Genomic DNA, 18,988 nt, shown 5'->3' on the forward strand with positions numbered 1-18,988 from the left:
ACCATTTATTAAAGCAAACATACATTTACTTTTACAACCAACAGTGGAAGAATAATAGTTTCTTTAGGAAACAATCAACTGTTACGACAACATTTACAAACGTATGGATGTAATATAGGTATGATGAAGCATCAGGTTGAATAACTAATGCAATGCAAGGCAAGGCAAGGCAAGTTTATTTATATAGCACCTTGCAACACAAGGCAATTCAAAGTGCTTTACAAAAAATGAAAGACATTCAGAAAAAGGCATTTAAAATCAGTCATTAAAAAGAAAAGCTAATAAATTAAACATGAAAAGAAAAAGTACATGGATCAAAGTTACAGTGCAGTTTAAGATGTGAATAGTTCAATTAAAAGCAGCGACAAAAAGAAAAGTCTTCAGCCTGGATTTAAAAGTAGTCAGAGTTGCAGCGGACCTGCAGGTTTCTGGGAGTTTGTTCCAGATATTTGGAGCATAATAACTGAACGCTGCTTCTCCATGTTTAGTTCTGACTCTGGGGACAGAAAGCTGACCAGTCCCTGAAGACCTGAGAGATCTGGATGGTTCATCATTTAGCAGGAGGTCAGAAATGTATTTTGGGCCTAAACCATTCAGTGCTTTATAAACCAGCAGCAGTATTTAGAAATCTATTCTTTGACACACAGGAAGCCAGTGTAAAGACTTCAGAACTGGAGTGATGTGATCCACTTTCTTAGTGTTAGTGAGGACTCGAGCAGCGGCGTTCTGAATCAGCTGCAGCTTTCTAATAGATGTTTTAGTGAGACCTGTGAAGACACCATTGCAGTAGTCGAGTCTACTGAAGATAAAAGCATGGACAAGTTTTTCCAAATCCTGCTGTGACATTAGTCTTTTAATCCTAGATATATTCTTTAGGTGATAGTAGGCTGATTTAGTAACAGTTTTAATGTGACTGTTGAAACTCAGGTCAGAGTCCATGACTACACCTAGATTTCTGGCTTTATCTGTTGTTTTGAAAATTGCAGACTGAAGCTCAGCGCTAACTTTTATACGTTCTGCCTTGGCTCCAAAAACCATTACCTCAGTTTTATCTTTGTTTAATTGGAGAAAGTTCTGACACATCCAGTCATTGATTTGTTCAATGCACTTACTCAGTGTTTGAATTGGAGCATAGTCTCCTGGTGAAATTGTTACGTAAATTTGTGTGTCATCTGCATAGCTATGGTAACTTATGTTGTTGTTCTTCATTATCTGAGCCAGTGGTAGCATGTAGACGTTAAAGAGAAGAGGCCCTAAGATGGAGCCTTGAGGTACCCCACATGTCATATTTGTCAACTCAGATGTGTATTTACCTATAGAAACAAAGTTGTTTCTGTCCTTTAAGTAGGATTCAAACCAATTCAGAACTGTTTCCGAAAGTCCCACCCAGTTTTCCAGTCGGTCTAGTAATATGCTGTGGTCAACAGTGTCAAACGCAGCACTGAGATCTAATAATACTAACACTGAAGTTCCGCCACTGTCTGTGTTTAAGTGGATGTCATTAAAGACCTTTACAAGAGCAGTCTCAGTGCTGTGGTTTGGACGAAAGCCTGACTGGAACACATCAAAACAGTTATTTAAATGCAAGAAATTACTCAACTGTTGAAAAACAACTTTTTCAATGATTTTACCTAGAAATGGCAGGTTTGATATGGGCCTGTAATTGTTCATTACTGAAGCATCTAGATTATTCTTTTTTAAGAGCGGTTTAATGACTGCAGTTTTCAGGGCCTGTGGAAAAATACCTGAGTGAAGAGATTTGTTTACTATATGAAGTAGATCTGAGGCCATGCAAGGAAAAACATCTTTGAACAATCCTGTTGGAATAATATCAAGGCAGCAAGAGGAGGATTTCAGAAGTTGAATAATGTCCTCTAGGTTTTTATCATTAATCTGATGGAATTGTGTCATGATGTCTGAATTGATGTTAAGTGGAGATAGGGACAACACATTTGCTGTTCCTGATGCAGAGGCACTGACTGCTTGTCTGATGTTCTGAATGTTGTCAGTGAAGAAGGCAAAATCATTGCACGCCCTGGTGGATAGAAATTCAGAGGCTACTGACACTGGGGGGTTAGTTAGTCTGTCGACGGTAGCAAACAAGGCACGTGCGTTGTTTTTGTTTTTGGTAATGATGTCAGAGAAGAACGATTGTCGTGCGTTTTTCAATTCCAAATTATAAAGGCCTATATGTCACGCCCTGGCTCAAGGACGGACAAAGGAAGGAGACCACACATGATTCTTCCAATTGAAGTGCATTTATTTAAAGAAACTAAATTAACTATGAAGTCAGTTAATCAGTAATGTGTGTAGTGTGTGGATGTGTGAACATGCATCAGTATATAACGAAAGAACAAACCAACCAAGGTCCAGTAGAGCCAAGCAACCCAAGAGGAGAGAGAGACTGACTGCTCAGGCACCCATACTTGTAGCTGAGCAGTCAACCCAAATCAGGTGTCAGCAATCTCTCCTGATTTGGGGAGTGGCTAACCAGGGACCTGAGTCTAAGGCCTAGGGGCCGTCACACTTCCCCCCTTAAGAATGAGGTAGCACCTCAGATCCTGAAACAAAACAAGAACATTAGACACAACATTTTCTTCCAATTCATAAATCCGAGTAACACGTCTCAGAGCACATAAAAACTGCATTATAAGCCTATCAAAAGTGATACTAGGCAAAGAAGGAACTATGACAAATAGTACATGAGGTGACTACCGAAATTTGCACAAAACCCGCAATCATTACAGCCTAACCCCAGGAAAAGCAACTACTGCTGCTTAGTGGACGAAACAGGGAATGCCTGTACGGCCAAAACTTCAAGAAGAATGGGACGAAGCTCCCCTTGCCTGCACCATCTTACCCAAAGAGGTTACTGTAGCTCTCTTTCACATACTTCCGTGTGTTACAAATGTTGCACTCTGACCTTCTAGCCCAATTGACATTGCCACATGTTTTGCACTTCCAATCATTTACACTGAAGAGACCCCTGCTCCTCCCAGCCAGAGTTTTCCAACTATCTGTTCCTCCAGCTTTCATCATCTGTGCCCTCATGGTTTTCTTCTTGCCACATCTGTAACAACTGCTTCTTCTAGCAAAGTTCATTATTCCACACTTATCCGGACAAAACCAGTCCTCGCCTCTAACTTGAAAACTCTTTCCTGCAATGTTTATTTTGTTACCCCTGAATGGCTTTGCATGATCTGGCCAAACACGACCACCTGCCAGGTCATTTCCCAAAATGATGTCCACTCCAGTCACGGGCAACTCTGAACGAACACCAACCTCCACTTCTCTCTGGACCAAATCACAGGACAGAAACAGTTTATGCTCAGGCACAGAAATGGTTTGCAGACCAATCCCTCTAACTGGAACACAGCGCCCCATGTCTGAATCTGGAGAAAAAGGCAAGATGGCCTCCCTCACAAAAGTATTCAAAGCGCCTGAGTCCCTCAAAATCCTGACTTGAACTTTCTTGTCACTCCCAACTAGAGTTACAAAACCGTCAGAGATAAACGAAGCATAACCCGACTCAACCTCTGAGATATCAATTGACTTGACTTCTGTTTCACCAACTCTGGGATTATGAATAGTTGTAGCCAAACCAACTGACTTCACATGAACATGCTTTTCCCCTCGAGCAAAGGACATTCTTTTTTCCAATGACCCTGTTGATGGCAATAATGACACACATTTGCATTGCTGGTGCCATTAGGATGCTGTGCAAACTTTGGGGACAAAGATCCTGCTTTCTGAGATTCATTCCTTTCATAACGCTCACCAAAGATGCGCCTGTGCGTCAACACATACTCCTCAGCCAGTACTGCTGCCTCCCTAGGACATGTGACTTTATGTTCATTAATATAGGTTGCAATGTTCTCAGGGACAGACTGTTTCAACTGCTCCAGAATGATTAAATCACATAACTGATCCAATGTTTTTATCCCAGAAGAAGAGTACCAGCGCTTGAAATGCAAGATCAAATCAAGTGCAAATTCCACATGTGTTTTGTTACCACTCTTTCGCCAGTATCTAAAACGTTGGCGGTACGCTTCAGGCACCAACTCATAAGCCTTCAAAATAGACGATTTCACCGTGTCATAATCTTTACAGGCGTCAGAAGATAAAGCGGAGTAGGCTTCTTGTGCTTTACCTGTAAACACACACTGCAACATTAAAGTTCTGTCCTCATCAGGCCAGCCCCTTGAATCAGCAACACGCTCAAACAAACAAAAAAAAGTGTCTATATCATTTTCATTAAACTTTGGCAACAACAGTAAATTACCTGCAACATCAAAGCGTGAACTTACAAGTTCCTCATTCAATGCCGATGCAGACATTCTACCTGCCCTAATCAAAGCCAATTTGTGCAGTTCCAAATCCAGTTTCATTTGTTCTAACCTCAAAATCAACAATTCTTTCTGTTGTTCAAAAGTCAAGCCAGACACATAATTAGTGACAATGCTCTTACCTCCCCTGTCCGTCAGTACCGCACAGTCTAGCAAATGAGCCTTTAAAACACTTTTCAGGCTTTCCTTTGTTTGCTTGGAATCAAAAACAGAGTAATAATGAGCAATCTTCACCAACTGCTCCTTTGTACATTGCTCCAACAACTCATCCGAGGAACACTGAACAAAATCTTCCACAATGTTAGCCATATCAAACCACAAAAATCTAGCAACCTAGATAACCAAATTGAGGTAACATACACCACCTTTACACTATGCAACTAGTGGCAACAACAACTGGTGACTCCCCATGCTCAAACTAATTAGAGTATGTCCCTTATCTGACTAAACTCGTACCTAGTCTTCGTACAGATACTTGTGGCGGGTATTTATTCACTGAAACCCAGTGGTACTGGAAGGCAACTGTATACACAGCGATCCCACAAGAAACCATGGACGTGATCCCGAGACAACTGCTCTAGCCACTTTCTCTGTCACACTAAACCCAACCCCCGACAACAGACTCTCTATTAGAACCTGCTGCTTGGCCTCACAGTGGAGAACACCAGTCACATGCCACACCAAACATTTAGCATATTTACCTCAAAGAAAACTGGCCCAAACTAGATTATAATAAAGCTCTCCAAAACAACTACATCCATGTGTGATACTCCAACCTAAATTAGCACAGAAAATTCATACCAACAAAATGTATGTCAAAATTTGACTTTTGACTTTAGACGAGCCCCCATGTCACGCCCTGGCTCAAGGACGGACAAAGGAAGGAGACCACACATGATTCTTCCAATTGAAGTGCATTTATTTAAAGAAACTAAATTAACTATGAAGTCAGTTAATCAGTAATGTGTGTAGTGTGTGGGTGTGTGAACATGCATCAGTATATAACGAAAGAACAAACCAACCAAGAGGAGAGAAAGACTGACTGCTCAGGCACCCATACTTGTAGCTGAGCAGTCAACCCAAATCAGGTGTCAGCAATCTCTCCTGATTTGGGGAGTGGCTAACCAGGGACCTGAGTCTAAGGCCTAGGGGCCGTCACACTTTATAGATTTCAAAGTGAACCTGGAGATTTGTTTTTCGCCACCTGCGTTCAGCTTTTTGACATTCTCTTTTCTCTGTTCTCACGCTCATGGCCTTTCTCCATGGAGATATTTTCTTGCCAGACACTTCCTTTACCTTAGTTGGAGCAATGGCATCTATAACATTTTAAATTTTTGAATTAAAATGATCTACTAGCTCATTTACTGAGATGTTGGCAGGGGCAAGTGTGGAAGAAACATCCTGAGTAAACATTTCCCTAGTATTTTCAGTTAAACATCGCTTTGTGGTTACCTCTTTTTGAACATTCTTGTGAACAGAAATAGAGCTCTCAAAGAAAACACAGGAATGGTCAGAGAGTGCAACATCAGTCACCACAACCTTAGAGATATTCACACCCTTTGAGATAATTAAGTCCAGAGTGTGCCCCTTATTGTGCGTGGGCTCCGTCACATGCTGAGTCAGTCCATAGCTATCAAGAACACAAAACAGTTCTTTAGCCCCTCTGTCCTGGGGGTTGTCAACATGGATGTTAAAATCACCAACAATGACTAGACGGTCAAAGTCAATACACACTATAGACAGCAGTTCAGTAAAGTCATCAAAAAGCTTGCACAGTATTTGGGTGGTCTATAGATATTTAGGAACAGAGCTCGAGAGGAGCATTTCAGCCGAAGGGCCACATATTCAAAAGAATCAAAGTTTCCATAAGATGTCTTCCTGCATTGAAGGGAATCATTGAACAGAATAGCAACTCCACCCCCTTTCTTATGCATTCTTTCCTGACTCATAAAACTAAAGTTGGGAGGGGTTGATTCGATAAGAACAGCTGCATTGTTATTTTGTTCAATCCAAGTTTCTGTTAAAAACATAACATCGAGATTGTGCTCAGTGATAAAATCATTGATTAAAAATGTTTTTCCTGCCAAAGACCTGACATTTAATAAAGCTAGTTTAAGTTTGTTAAACACACTATCAGTCATGTTTTTTGTAACAAGCTGTGGCTGACATGGAATCACTGCTAAATTAGATACACTCACACAAACGTTTGAGTGCTTCCTGTATCTAAGCTGATTCACCGCTTTTAATCTATTACCTATCAACACAGATATCGGCAAAGCTACTGGCAGGCAGGGCCCCGACATGTCCTGGAGAGAGTTGAGAGTGCCTGGACCCAGCAGATATCAGTTAGAGTTTGTTGCATTTTGTACACACTAGGGCTGTGCATCTTCACTGGTCTCACGATTTGATTACGATTATCCTGTCAACGATTCAATTCGATATCCCGATGCATCCCGATTCATACCAATGCGTTGCATCCTCAATTTTCTATATTACTGAACATGGCTTATTTTTCATCAATGCATACATGCAGTAAATACATATGAACTCCCTTTTTATTATTTAGAAAGTGCTTCAGAAATCAATAACATAAATGTCTTGACATTCATTTATAAACCAAAATAAATGAATTGTAGGTCTAGCCTCTATAAATAATGCTTCTGCAGTCTAGCTGCAGCTTCTAGCAACGGCCTTCTGTTAAAGAAAGGACACTGAATGTCCTGTGGCATTACACACAGGACTTGAGTCTGAACACAGCAGACAACAGGAGTATTTACAACAGCATACAAACTAAAATACTGCATGTGGGTGCACACTTACATTCTCTGTCTTACTGTTACATAAATCCCATGAATGTATGAGAGTAAGTTAGCTTCATTAAATCTCAGTGATTAAGTGAATAATAAAGTTTCTATCGGGTCACTATCAGCCTGTCACTCATTATTTTCAGGGAGGGGGCGGGGCTTAGAGGAACAGAGGAGACGGTGATCGCGGAAGCTTTTTTCCTCCTGCCTTCACAAACTTTACACACGACACGTATATATCGTCTGAAAATTGCTAGAGGGCATTCATACTCTGCAATCCAAGACTTAATTAAATCCACCAAAAACCGGACATGATTGTAACGCGATTATTTTTGAAAAACATAAATCCCTGTGTCTCTGAGCCGCAGCGACACGGAGTGATTCAGAGCGGGTCCTGCTGCTGTTGGTTCTGGACTGGTGTTCTTGTGTTGGTGGATAAAGCAGACTGCTCCGTGTTTGGTGTTGCTGTGCCGCTGTCACGTCTGTTCCCTGATCTCTGCGTCACCGACCGATTTGATATTAAAGTGACAGAAAAAATAAACGTTATAGTAAAGCCGCGGCCGGAAAATCAGGAAGCAACGTTACTACGCTATAACCGATTATCTTCCGTCACTGCATCGAGACCGAATCGTCCACGTCCGTATCGCAATGCATCGTAGAAACGATTATTTTCAACACCCCTAGTACACACACATCCTTATCAGGCTTCGGAGACTGCAGATGCTTTCTTGATAAAGACGGGGGAGGTGGTGCGCGTCTCTGCTTCAGTGATTTTGGTGGGCGTCGTTGAGGAGCGGGGGTAAAGGACATGCTGCCAGCCCTGCGTATCGCCTTAGTTTGGTTATTGAACTCCAGGAAGGAATCGGTGCCAACCCTCTGTATCTCCTTCATGTGTTCAACGATCCCCAGGAGGGTGGGCGAGGGTGAAAGGGTGAATGGAGTATCCTCAAAGGCGTTGACAGGGGGGGGGGGGGGCAGTGGAGACTCCTCCATGTGTCTCATAGGTCTCCCATAATCAGAACATTCCTCAGGCGGGTGCAGTGATAATTCTTCAGGGTTTTCTGCGTGATGTGTTGTGTCTTTCTCCTGTTTTGATTCCTCTTGCCGCTTGTCCTTGGCAGAGGGAACAGATTGAGGACGCAGGCAGTTGAATATGTTAGAGATAAACAATTTCACTCCTGACTTGTTCAGGCAAACTCCATTTGCCTTGAAAAGATGTCTGCGATCCCAGAAAAAGTTAAAATTGTCAATAAAATGAACAGAATGGTCAGTACAGGCCGTCGAAAGCCAGGTGTTCAGTGCAAACGATCTGCTGAATCTCTCCACTCCTCTTCTGACTGGCGGTAGAGGGCCACTGATGAACACCTCTGCATTTAGAGAGCTGGCAGTTTCCAACGGACATTTTAAAGTCTTTTTTCAGCACTTCTGACTGTTGTTTCACAACATCATTTGTTCCAATGTGCAGTACCACATTCTTCACAGTCGGATGTTCAGCCCCAATATGCAGGATCTTCTCAGCCAAGTCAGAGACCACATCCTTGGGAAAACAGAGTACTTTGGTGTTGTTCTTATTACACAGACCTTTTACATCTCTTACAGCAGAGTCACCCACAATCAGAGTTTCAGGCCCAGTCGTTAGCTTTCCCTCTAGCCTTTTACTTTTGGAGTAGCTATTGGTCCTTACCCTGCTGCGTGAAGAGGACAGGTTATCCAGGTCATCAGATCTCCGGTTCTCGGTCAGCGGAGCGTATCTGTTCTGGATTGGCACACTTGGTGGTTTAGGAGGATTGTTTGTAGTTCTCCCTTTAGCAGCTGTCCACTGCTGTTTCCTAGTATGAATAGGGGTTGAAGAGGCGCTCTTCCTGGGTGATAACAATGCAGGCCAGCCGGTCGCATCACAGATTTCGGAGCGCTGGGCTCTGCCTGTTATCCGTCCTCCCAAATCCCATGGAAATGATTTACTCTTAGGCTTTGCACCCAGAGAGTTCCAGGGAGGACTACCACTTGTAGATGTATTACCCGGTACACAGCCCTCCTGTTCCTTGGAATCCTTGTAGCTGCTAACTAGCTTTGAGTTAGCATGCCTTTGTCCATTATTTTGCAACACTGGTGAAGTGGTGTCATTCCCACGACATAGTCCATTCACTTCCACGTTAACTTCCAACCGTTGCATTTTCATTTCCAACACAGCTATCTTCTCTATAAGTTTGTGGAAGTCATCTGTAGAGAACGGAGGCATTTTGCTACCAACTAGCTTAAGCTAAATAGCATGCAGTAGCCTACCAGGCTTTAGCTGTTGCTAGGCCACGCTACTGTAAGACTGAGGTCGTCGTAAACATGTTGAAATATGGCTGAAACCCTCCGTCTATTTACGAAGATGAACTGTCCCAGTGATAAGTTAATGTCCAGGAGCCGCTGCTCGAAGTTTTCAGAGAATAAGAATAGGAAAATCAGCATAAGAAGTAAGCAGAGGCAAGAGCAAGCAGAAAAGCGTCTGCACTGTAAGAAAGTTAAGGAAGAGCTGGAAGATAAGGAAGAGCTCATGAAACATGAGATCTCCAGCAGTAACAGAGTCAGTGAACTGACCTGAGAGTCTCCAGTCTGCAGTCTGGACTCTCCAGAAGATCTCTCAGCAGCTTCACTCCTGAATCCTGCAGAGCGTTGTGACTCAGGTCCAGCTCTCTCAGGTGGGAGGGGTTGGACTTCAGAGCTGAGACCAGAGCAGAACAGCTGATCTCTGACAACCTGCAGCTCCTCAGTCTGAATACAGAAAACATGATGTAACTTTAGAAAACATGGTTCCTGTTTGAAATACCTCCAGGTTTAATAATCAGCTCAGAGCTGAAGGAGTTCAGAAAGTGGAAACTCCAGTTGAACATTTTTCCAACGGCAAATTCAAAATGGCTGACTTCTAGTACGTATTTGTATACACCTCCAAAGGCTTTTTGGTTCTTCTCCGCACTTTTGATATGTACATTAAAATAATAATTATCCTATCGATATCAGTAATGTAGCGAGCTATCTGCCGTCATGATTTCGGACTCTTTTTGTGTGCTTTTTGTGTGTGTTTGGCAGGGTCAATAGGGTCTTCACCGACCTCTGCTCTCAGACCCTAATAAGTCATCTCAAGAAAAACACTCTTATTCTAGGTTAATAAATCATACATTCACGATCAGAATATCCCTCAGTAGAGATTCAGGTAATGAATAGGTAGGCTAAGATGAACTCTTTCTGCCAGGTTAGATGCATCCCGTGCCTCTAAGCAGGACACAGAACAAAGATGAGATGCAGGTGGTTGATGGTCAGCAGGTGTGTGTTAAACAGGTAACACCCTGCTGCTGCTTCATGATAACTGAGAGCATTATATTAGCATGAGCAGAGTGCACATGTGAGCAAACTGTCCAAAGTGTGTAGAGCTGTTAAAGCTGACAGCTGATCAGCTGAAGCAGACGTGGCTTCAGTAGGGCTTCAGAAGGACTCGCTACTATGATCATTTGAGCTTTTAGTCACATAAAAAAATACCCTTCAGTCACTTTTCTATTTAATAGTTTTGGAAGGAGAGTGCATTAAAGTGAAGGTACACAGACTTCTCATTCATATTAAACACAACGTGCTTCTACTTCACATCTGAAACTCTGCTCCATCTACACAAACCCTCAGAAACTCATTCAACTCAAGTTCACAACGTTTACAAAGAGCATAAGTCAGAATGACTTTTTACTAATGCCAAATAAAATGTGACAAAGACAACTATATTACTCATGAAATATTTCAGAAATTAATTTGAAACTTTATCAAATTAGGCTTCATCAAAGCAGCAACACACTCATTTAAACCAGACAGGTCACACAATTAACATTTCAGCAATCAGCATTGAAACATGCCGACTTACAAATTAGTGAGATACATGTGCCTGTCGGGGAGCGCAGAATTTGTTAATCCTTGGTGGCACTGAGGAGAGGGCCACTCGCAAGTCCTGTTCAACAGAGAGCCGTGAGTCCCGTGACCTCCTGTTGTTCTTCATGTAAATCAGAGTAAAGAACGCCAACTCCAGAGATGGGGTCGTTACTAAAAAAATGTAAAATATTACATATTACTTTAAAAAAAGTAATATATTACACTACTTCGTTACTATCTACATAAAGTAACTTGTTACTTTACTCGTTACTTTACTCGCCGAGCACGTACGAACTTGCGCATGCGTGAGTGGCAATAACTTTCCTTACCAGCAGTCGGCGGTAGTGTGTATTTGTCATTCAAAACAGGCAACAAGGAGCAACTTTGCATTTGTATGCGGACGATACCGTTATGTACTGTGCAGGTCCCTCGATTAACGAGGCTGTTGTTAAATTACAGGCTGTTTTTAACATTATTCAGGCTCAGCTCTCTGAGCTTAAGCTTCTTTTAAATGTGGTTAAAACCAAGGTAATGCACTTTTCTAAAGCTAAAGCTAAAAAGACACCAGAGACTGCTTTGGATATTGTAACTACGCAAGGAATACAACTTGAAGTGGTTACCTGTTACAAATACTTGGGTATCTGGCTTGATGACTGTCTTACTTTTAAACTTCATGTCAATAACCTGCTTAAAAAGCTGAGGGTTAGGCTAGGTTTCTTCTACAGGAACAAGTCCTGTTTCTCGCTTGAGGCCAGGAAAAGGCTAGTCACTGTCCCCTTTTGACCTGTGCTGGATTATGGTGATTTGTTATATATGAATGCACCTGCCTATTGCCTGAGCAAGTTAGATGCTGCGTATCACAGTGCACTGAGATTTTTGACAAATTGTAAAGCACTTACGCATCACTGTACCCTGTATACCAAGGCGGTTATGCCATCACTTACTGTACGGAGGCTCAGTCACTGGTACTTTTTCATTTACAAAGCCATGTTGGATAAACTACCATCTTATATCTGCTCCCTGATCTCTCTGCCAATTGAAAGTACTTATTGCCTGAGATCGCATGCTGTGGTTTTATTAAATGTGCCAAGTGCTAGGACTGTCTTAGGGAAGAAAGCTTTTAGATGTGCAGCTCCACTAACATGGAACAGTCTGCAAAAAGAATGGAACATTACCAAGCTAGTACCACTACATGTTTTTAAAGCTCGGTTGGATGCTACTCAATCAGATGCTGTTGGTACCTGTACATGTGGTTAAATATGTAAATTGTAATCCCTGTACATTTTGCTGTATGATGTCCTTTTGTTGTTCTGTTGTTTATGTCTTCTTGTGGAACCTACTGCTGCAGGTCTCCCTTGAAAAAGAGATCATTGATCTCAATGGGATTTTACCTGATAAATAAAGGTTTTGAATTTAACAGAATTGAACAACCGGAAGACAGAGAAGAAGAACAGACTACGTGATATAAACAAACAACAAATAGCGTGTGCGGTAGCTTCACCTTAGCATGTGTTCTTTGCAGGTGTTTGTTGAGGTTTGACCACGTGGTGTTTCCAGCAGTGGATAACAGCTTCTGGCCTGGACACAGTTTGCACCTCACCGTCACATTCCTGTCTATTCTTCGGACAAACTCAAAATAATGGGCAGACCTCCACCCCTCGAGAGTTATCGCTGACTCAGCCATGTTTATGCAGCACTGCACGTGGAGATGTGGACGTGCAAGATACGCAGATTACGTACATATAAACCTACAAAGTACTGATATAGTCAATTAAAAAGTAATTATTTTTGTGTAGTTGTATATTGCAATAATAACGTATGGTTGTCACAAAATCCCACGGCACACCCGGACTTGCCTCACGGCACACCGTTTGGGAACCACTGGCCTAGATAACATGTAAAAGTAAAAGTGTGTTAGGTCTAACTCTTAGTGTGTGTTTCGCTCCGTCACATTTTGGCGAGCTTGTTTTGCCGCGCACAGAGAAAAGTGTCATGTATTTTACGTCATCATTTTACGTCATGCGATCGGCTCTCGCGATCGGCATTTTTAGAGCGCCCGATCGATCGGTAGAGAGAGTATCGGCTGATATCGATCGCCACGCAAAAACTACTGCATTGTTACAGCTCCTTATGGGTACGACAATTTGTGAAGTGCTTTCCTCCATGGTGAAATGATCAGCACCACGGAGGAAAGCGGCAGAAAGTCACCTGGAGATAAAGAGAGCGGGGCTGCGTTGCGTGCATGGCTTCCTTCTGCAGGTAACGGGGAAACGCGCTCTGGCGGCGGTCTCGTTCAGGATCCGAAAATACAATTTTTATATTTTGCACACTTATTCCACTTATTGCTAGTGTGCCACTGGTTACGGTGCCGCGTGCCAATGGTGGCACGTGTGCCAGGGGTTGCCTGGTGTAAACTATTCAGTCAGTAAAGCATCGTGTAGCTTCAGAGACATGTTGGAAACAGCAACAACTGAAAATACTTGTTAGTGTTTTATGGTTTTAATAAACATATTTAATTATTGTATTTCAAATCACTTGTTAAAATCATTATGGGGAAAATAAGATGTGATTCAGGTGTTTAAAGGTTTAGACTCTATATTTTAGAGGGAATTATGCAGTGAAGGAAGTGATATTTATATTTAAAGTTCAACATGGCTCTGCCACAGTCAGTGAACTAAACCACAGAAGAAGAAAGTAGACTTTAGCATTAAGATGCTCAGTGAGGATCAGAGTGATATCAACCTGATGTCTGCAGCTCAGAGTCAACACAACTCTCTTCATCTCAGAAAGCAAGTTGTGTTCGGTGTGAAGACAGATTTCTGCACTTCCCACTTATTCCTGTATATATGCCTTGCTACCATATTGAACTGCGCACACTCGCGCAGACTATTTTATACTCTATGAGACCTGTGTCTATATTTTATTGTATCTAATGTTTATTTGAAGCTTCAAATAAACATCACCAGAAAGACAACTCTGTCTGATTCACCATTTATTTGTTTTGATCACTCTGACTTGTACTCTACAGTATTGGGGTTTTTAGATTTCCATAAAAATTGGCGCTGCGAGCAGGGTCTCTGCAAGTTCGATTGGGGACACCTACGGACGCTGGTGGTGGCATGCTCCAGGATCCGCGGATCCTCCTCTACCCCGACAGAAACCGTATGGGACGAGAGGACCAGCGCCGGGGGTGGAACTGATTGACTTCACGAGATCCAACGGACTTAAAAAGGCTTTTCAATACTGGGTAAGAAGTGCAGTGTCTAAATTGTTTAAAGTTAAATGTAATTAAAACTCCATGACATTTATGAGAGGGACTGCTCGAAGATAGGGTTTATCCCGTCGTAGATCGTGGGTTTACGATCAGTTTTTGCGTGATTTGTACTGAGAAACTAATATCACATCATCGACGGATGAAAAAAAAAGAAAGGTGTTTAAACACCCCTTGATTTTTCAGGGGTGGTTTGGTAACATCTAGAGACTTTGTCATGGGAGCAAAGCAGAGGGGACGAGTACACTGTCCTGAGGGTTCGATTGTAGATGTCATGCGAGCAGAAATGGTGAAAACAGTCTGTCTAAATTAAATATATGGACGGAAATGTTCGGATTTCCAAAGGGAGGTTTTTGAGTAAATTAAAAATCAAGAACCTAAAGAATAAATTACAAGAACATAAAGATGGAATAAAGGGTAAAAAAAATAAAGTTAAAGTAAAATACTTATATAGAAAACTGGACACTCACAGAAAGTGTACTCACAGAAAGTGTTAATAATAAATACTGGGAGGATTAAGCAGAATGCCGTGAAAGAAGGCAGTTGGCCTTGGGCATTAAAGAAAATATTAAGGTTGAAGATGAATGTGAAGAAAAGAAGGAAAATAAATTATTTCCAAAACCATGTAAACCCCAGACATCTCTGCGTCCTTCCATTGCAGGCTGGGTGACCTTTCCTCGACTGGGTATCCTTTCCCTCCCCCGGGGTACAACCCTGGCAATCCGGCTGGCCCACCTCAACCACCTCCACCGCCACTACAAGTCCCAGCCATGCAGTCAACAGACCCGTAAGCTCGTCCACCCCCATCAGCCCCAAGTAGAAAGGGATAAACAAACCCAAGCCCAAGCAGGTGTTTGGGCAACACACCACAGTAATGCCTTTCTCAACGGACTCACAGACACAGCGCAAGCAGGTGTTTGGGCAACACACCTCAGTAATGCCTTTCTCAACGGACTCACAGACACAGCGCAAGCTACGCAGAATGCTGGCCGGTCACAATACCGAGGGAGAGGCAGAAGAGGTTTTCCGAGGCAGAAGACGAGAAGCAAGACCTTCATTTGACGAAAGATTTTTCAAGTGTGGCAGTGTTGAACATTGGATTATGGGACTGCTCACAGAACACTGGCGAGTGGAGGCAGAGAGGGGGACAGCAAGGACGGGGCCATTCACAATCAGACTGACCTACACCAGATGGGGAGGAAGGGGCCCGATCGAGCGAGACGGAAATTCAGCCAGCAGCATCTAACCAGGGAAGTGACACACACACACACACATCATGCTATTGAAAATTGGAAAATGTAGAAGACATGCCTGTGGTTAAAGAGGGTATATATTTGAAATATGACAGTGAAACAGCATTTGAGAAATGTCCCACACTGACTTTGGCTGTCATGGGTGTTGATGTTATATTTTTTTTGGTTGATTCTTGGGCTACACATTCTATAGTAAAAAGGGCAGATTTGCCTGATTGCAAATTTAGTGGTAGATTTATTCACTCAATAGGAGCGGCTGGGGTGACTGTAAAGGAGAAGTTTTTGTATCACTTCAGAGTGGAGATAACGGTGATGATCGTCAATCCATTTCCCACATCAGTAAAAAACAGTTTATTTTATCCTCCGTCTGCCTAATACATTCACTGGGCAGAGATCTGAAACTCCGGTTCGGCTTAGGCCTCATTTATTCCACAAATGAGGGGTTTAAAGTCCGGCAGCCATCTCCTACGATGGTTCAAAAACTGGCATTTGATGATAAAGAACTGTGTGAATGTGTATCTAATGGCTGCTGACATATCCTGATTCTCAGGTGTTGTTGCGGTTTGACTGATCAACGTGTTTTCCACCTGCGGTGTTCATGGAAGCTTCTTTTTGCATTGTACTAACGTTGTTGATGATCCGTGTAAAATGCTATAAAGAGAGTTTTCTGTTAGAATGTGTGAATGAGGAGCTCATGCTTAAAACTAAGCTTGGAGTTTGCTGCGCAGCTGGTTCCTGTTGCACTCACACCCACACAAACTGTGTCAAATCCCAGGGGCGGTCCACACATTTCACTAGCCAGGGGCCCCACTGAGAGATAGAGGGATTTGGATCTAATCGTTAAAGATTTGGAGTCAGTCACTGATTGGACACCTACACACACAGAATATGTCATGTACACATGTACATGTGTCACGTGACGTGTATCAAATGAAAATGTGCACGAACGTAGCCGTTCTGCGCACATTGCTGTTGGTTGAGGATGATGAGGTCATTCTCATATCTCTGAGCTTCCTGCCGCGCTCTCAGATGTGCCATACTCACTCTGTGCAGCTCACAGATATGACGTATGTTTAATGTCCACGTTCCGTTCAAATCAACCCCCGTACCCATTGAAACGTGAAGTTGTTGATGGCATTCGGCCAGTGTTTACCTCTCTGCTTAAACAAGGGGTCATTATTCCGTGTAACGATTCCGGTACGCACTCCAGTGTTTCCTGTCAAAAAGATCAGAGACAAAACCTCCTGACGAGTGGAGATTTGTCCAGGATTTACAGTAAATGCAGCTGTGCATGCCCGCTCGTCCTAAATCCTTATCTGATTCTTTCCCAAGTTCCAGCCTCTGCAACATTTTTTACTGTCATAAGATCTCTCAAATGCATTTTTCAGTGTTCCTGTACACAAAGACAGTCAATTTTGGTTCGCATTTGAATATAATTCACACGTTTGTATCAAGGCTACTGTATACAACCAGGCATTGTGTGAAAGGTTCGCCTCTCTCCAGAACAGTGTGGAGCTGATACCATTTCCTTGTTAAAATACCTCGCAGCCGAAGGCCAGAAGGCTAGTTTGTCTAAACTCCAATATGTACAAAGAACAGTTACATTTTTGGGTCATGTCATTTCAGGAGAGGGGAAAACGCTTTCAGATAAGCGTCAGTGGCTGCTCTGTCAAAACCTGTCACTAAGCGACAGATGATGTCATTCTTGCGTATGTGTTCATAACACACGGCTGTTGTTATGCTTGCTGTGATGTTACATTAGTCCGTTCTCTGCTTGTAATTATGCCGTTACAAGTTTAATATTCTGAAAGCCAATACTTTGTTTATTCGAAAACAGATGAAAACAAACTGTCTTTTATACAAAATTGAAATATTATACAAGTAAAACTACATGTTGCTTTAATCCCATGTAATTGTAGAATGAACACAGTCTTCCTTTGTATAAGTCAGGTGTCTTGAGTAGTCAAAATTACCTACAAATCATTGGACACATTTGTAAATATTATTTTCCACTTGTTACCATTGTGAGGTTATTTGTATGCAGCGCTGCGTGATTTTGTAGCTAGAATTCAGACTAATATGCTACTAGAGGTGGAACAAGTACTCAGATCTTTTAGTGAAATTATAGGTGCTCAGGTATTGTACTTGAGTAAAAGTAGAAGTACTCAGATCTTGTACTTGAGTAAAAGTAGAAGTACTCAGATCTTGTACTTGAGTAAAAGTAGAAGTACTCAGATCTTGTACTTGAGTAAAAGTAGAAGTACTCAGATCTTGTACTTGAGTAAAAGTAGAAGTACCAGAGTGTAGGAATACTCTGTTACAGTAAAAGTCCTGCATTCAAAATGTTCCTCAAGTGAAAGTAGAAAAGTATTCTCATCAAAATATAGTGAAAGTAGCGACAGTAAAAGTATTCATTGTGCAGATTGGTCCATTTCAGAATAATATATATGATATGTTTTATAATGATTGATCATGAAAGTGTTCTCAAAGCTGGTGAAGGTGCAGCTAGTTTGAATGACTTTGTATACTGCAGGGTAGCTGGTGGATTTACTCCAGGTGGAACTAAAGTCTGATTCAACACTTGGTTAGATTTCACATCATTCATCCACATCTGTGAAGTAACTAAAGGGATTAAATACATGCAGTGGAGGAAAAGTACACCATGTACCTCTGACTTATGTTCACTGCCAACCTAAAAGTACCTAAAAGAATAGTAATCAATAATGTTTTGAGAAGTTATTTGGCTGATTGTTTTTATATCGGCTCAGCCAGGTTATATGGGAGGCCCAGTCTACGTACACTCTAAAAACAAATGCTTGGCTTAACAAAGAGAATCAAGGCAATAGGTTGCATCGATGGTTATTGAGTTAAGACAACTTCTAATGACATTTTGTTAAAGCAACAAAGTTATTTGAGTTAGGGGAAAAGGCTTTTCCTCTACAATCAGGTGTTTTCAATTACCACTTACTTAATCATTGGTAGCATAAACACAAGTTTTTAAGTTGATTACTCCGAACGTTCCAACTTGTTTTACCGTATGATTTAAATGTAATCTTAAGTTGTATGTACTTAATTACCACATGTTGAACATGAACACATGTTTTTAAGTTGACAGCCATTTGTAAATTAAGTTGCTCCAAATAATATTGTATTCAATAGTTTTTCTCTTAGCTTGTTCATGTTTTGCCTTTAAAGAAAGAAATTAATTGATTCCACAACAAAAATATTAGGCAATTCACTTTTTATTTTTGAACTGCAGTTGTTTATTTCAACGCATGATGTTTCAATCAGGAGAGTTTGAATTTCAAGTTGTATTTGAATGACAAAAGATGACACTCACCTTAAAATGTCCTTTGTATATTTCTATTTGTCTTAACTGTGGGAACTTGTCCAGGCATCTTAAGTGGGAGTGGACTT

General features: G+C 41.7%; 1 protein-coding gene across 1 annotated transcript in view; it reads right to left on the reverse strand.

The window, feature by feature from the left end:
* Nucleotides 1-18,988, reverse strand: part of LOC117558541 (NACHT, LRR and PYD domains-containing protein 14-like) — a gene marked incomplete at its 3' end in the record, with an annotated part of 94,565 nt that overhangs the window by 25,178 nt on the left and 50,399 nt on the right. Inside the window, exon 8 of the mRNA XM_034234789.1 lies at nucleotides 9,737-9,910. Within this exon, the coding sequence (XP_034090680.1) occupies nucleotides 9,737-9,910 (174 nt within the window). The remainder of the gene's footprint in view (nucleotides 1-9,736; nucleotides 9,911-18,988) is intronic.

Source organism: Gymnodraco acuticeps, unplaced genomic scaffold (assembly GCF_902827175.1).
Source record: "Gymnodraco acuticeps unplaced genomic scaffold, fGymAcu1.1, whole genome shotgun sequence".
Taxonomy (NCBI): Eukaryota; Metazoa; Chordata; class Actinopteri; order Perciformes; family Bathydraconidae; genus Gymnodraco; species Gymnodraco acuticeps.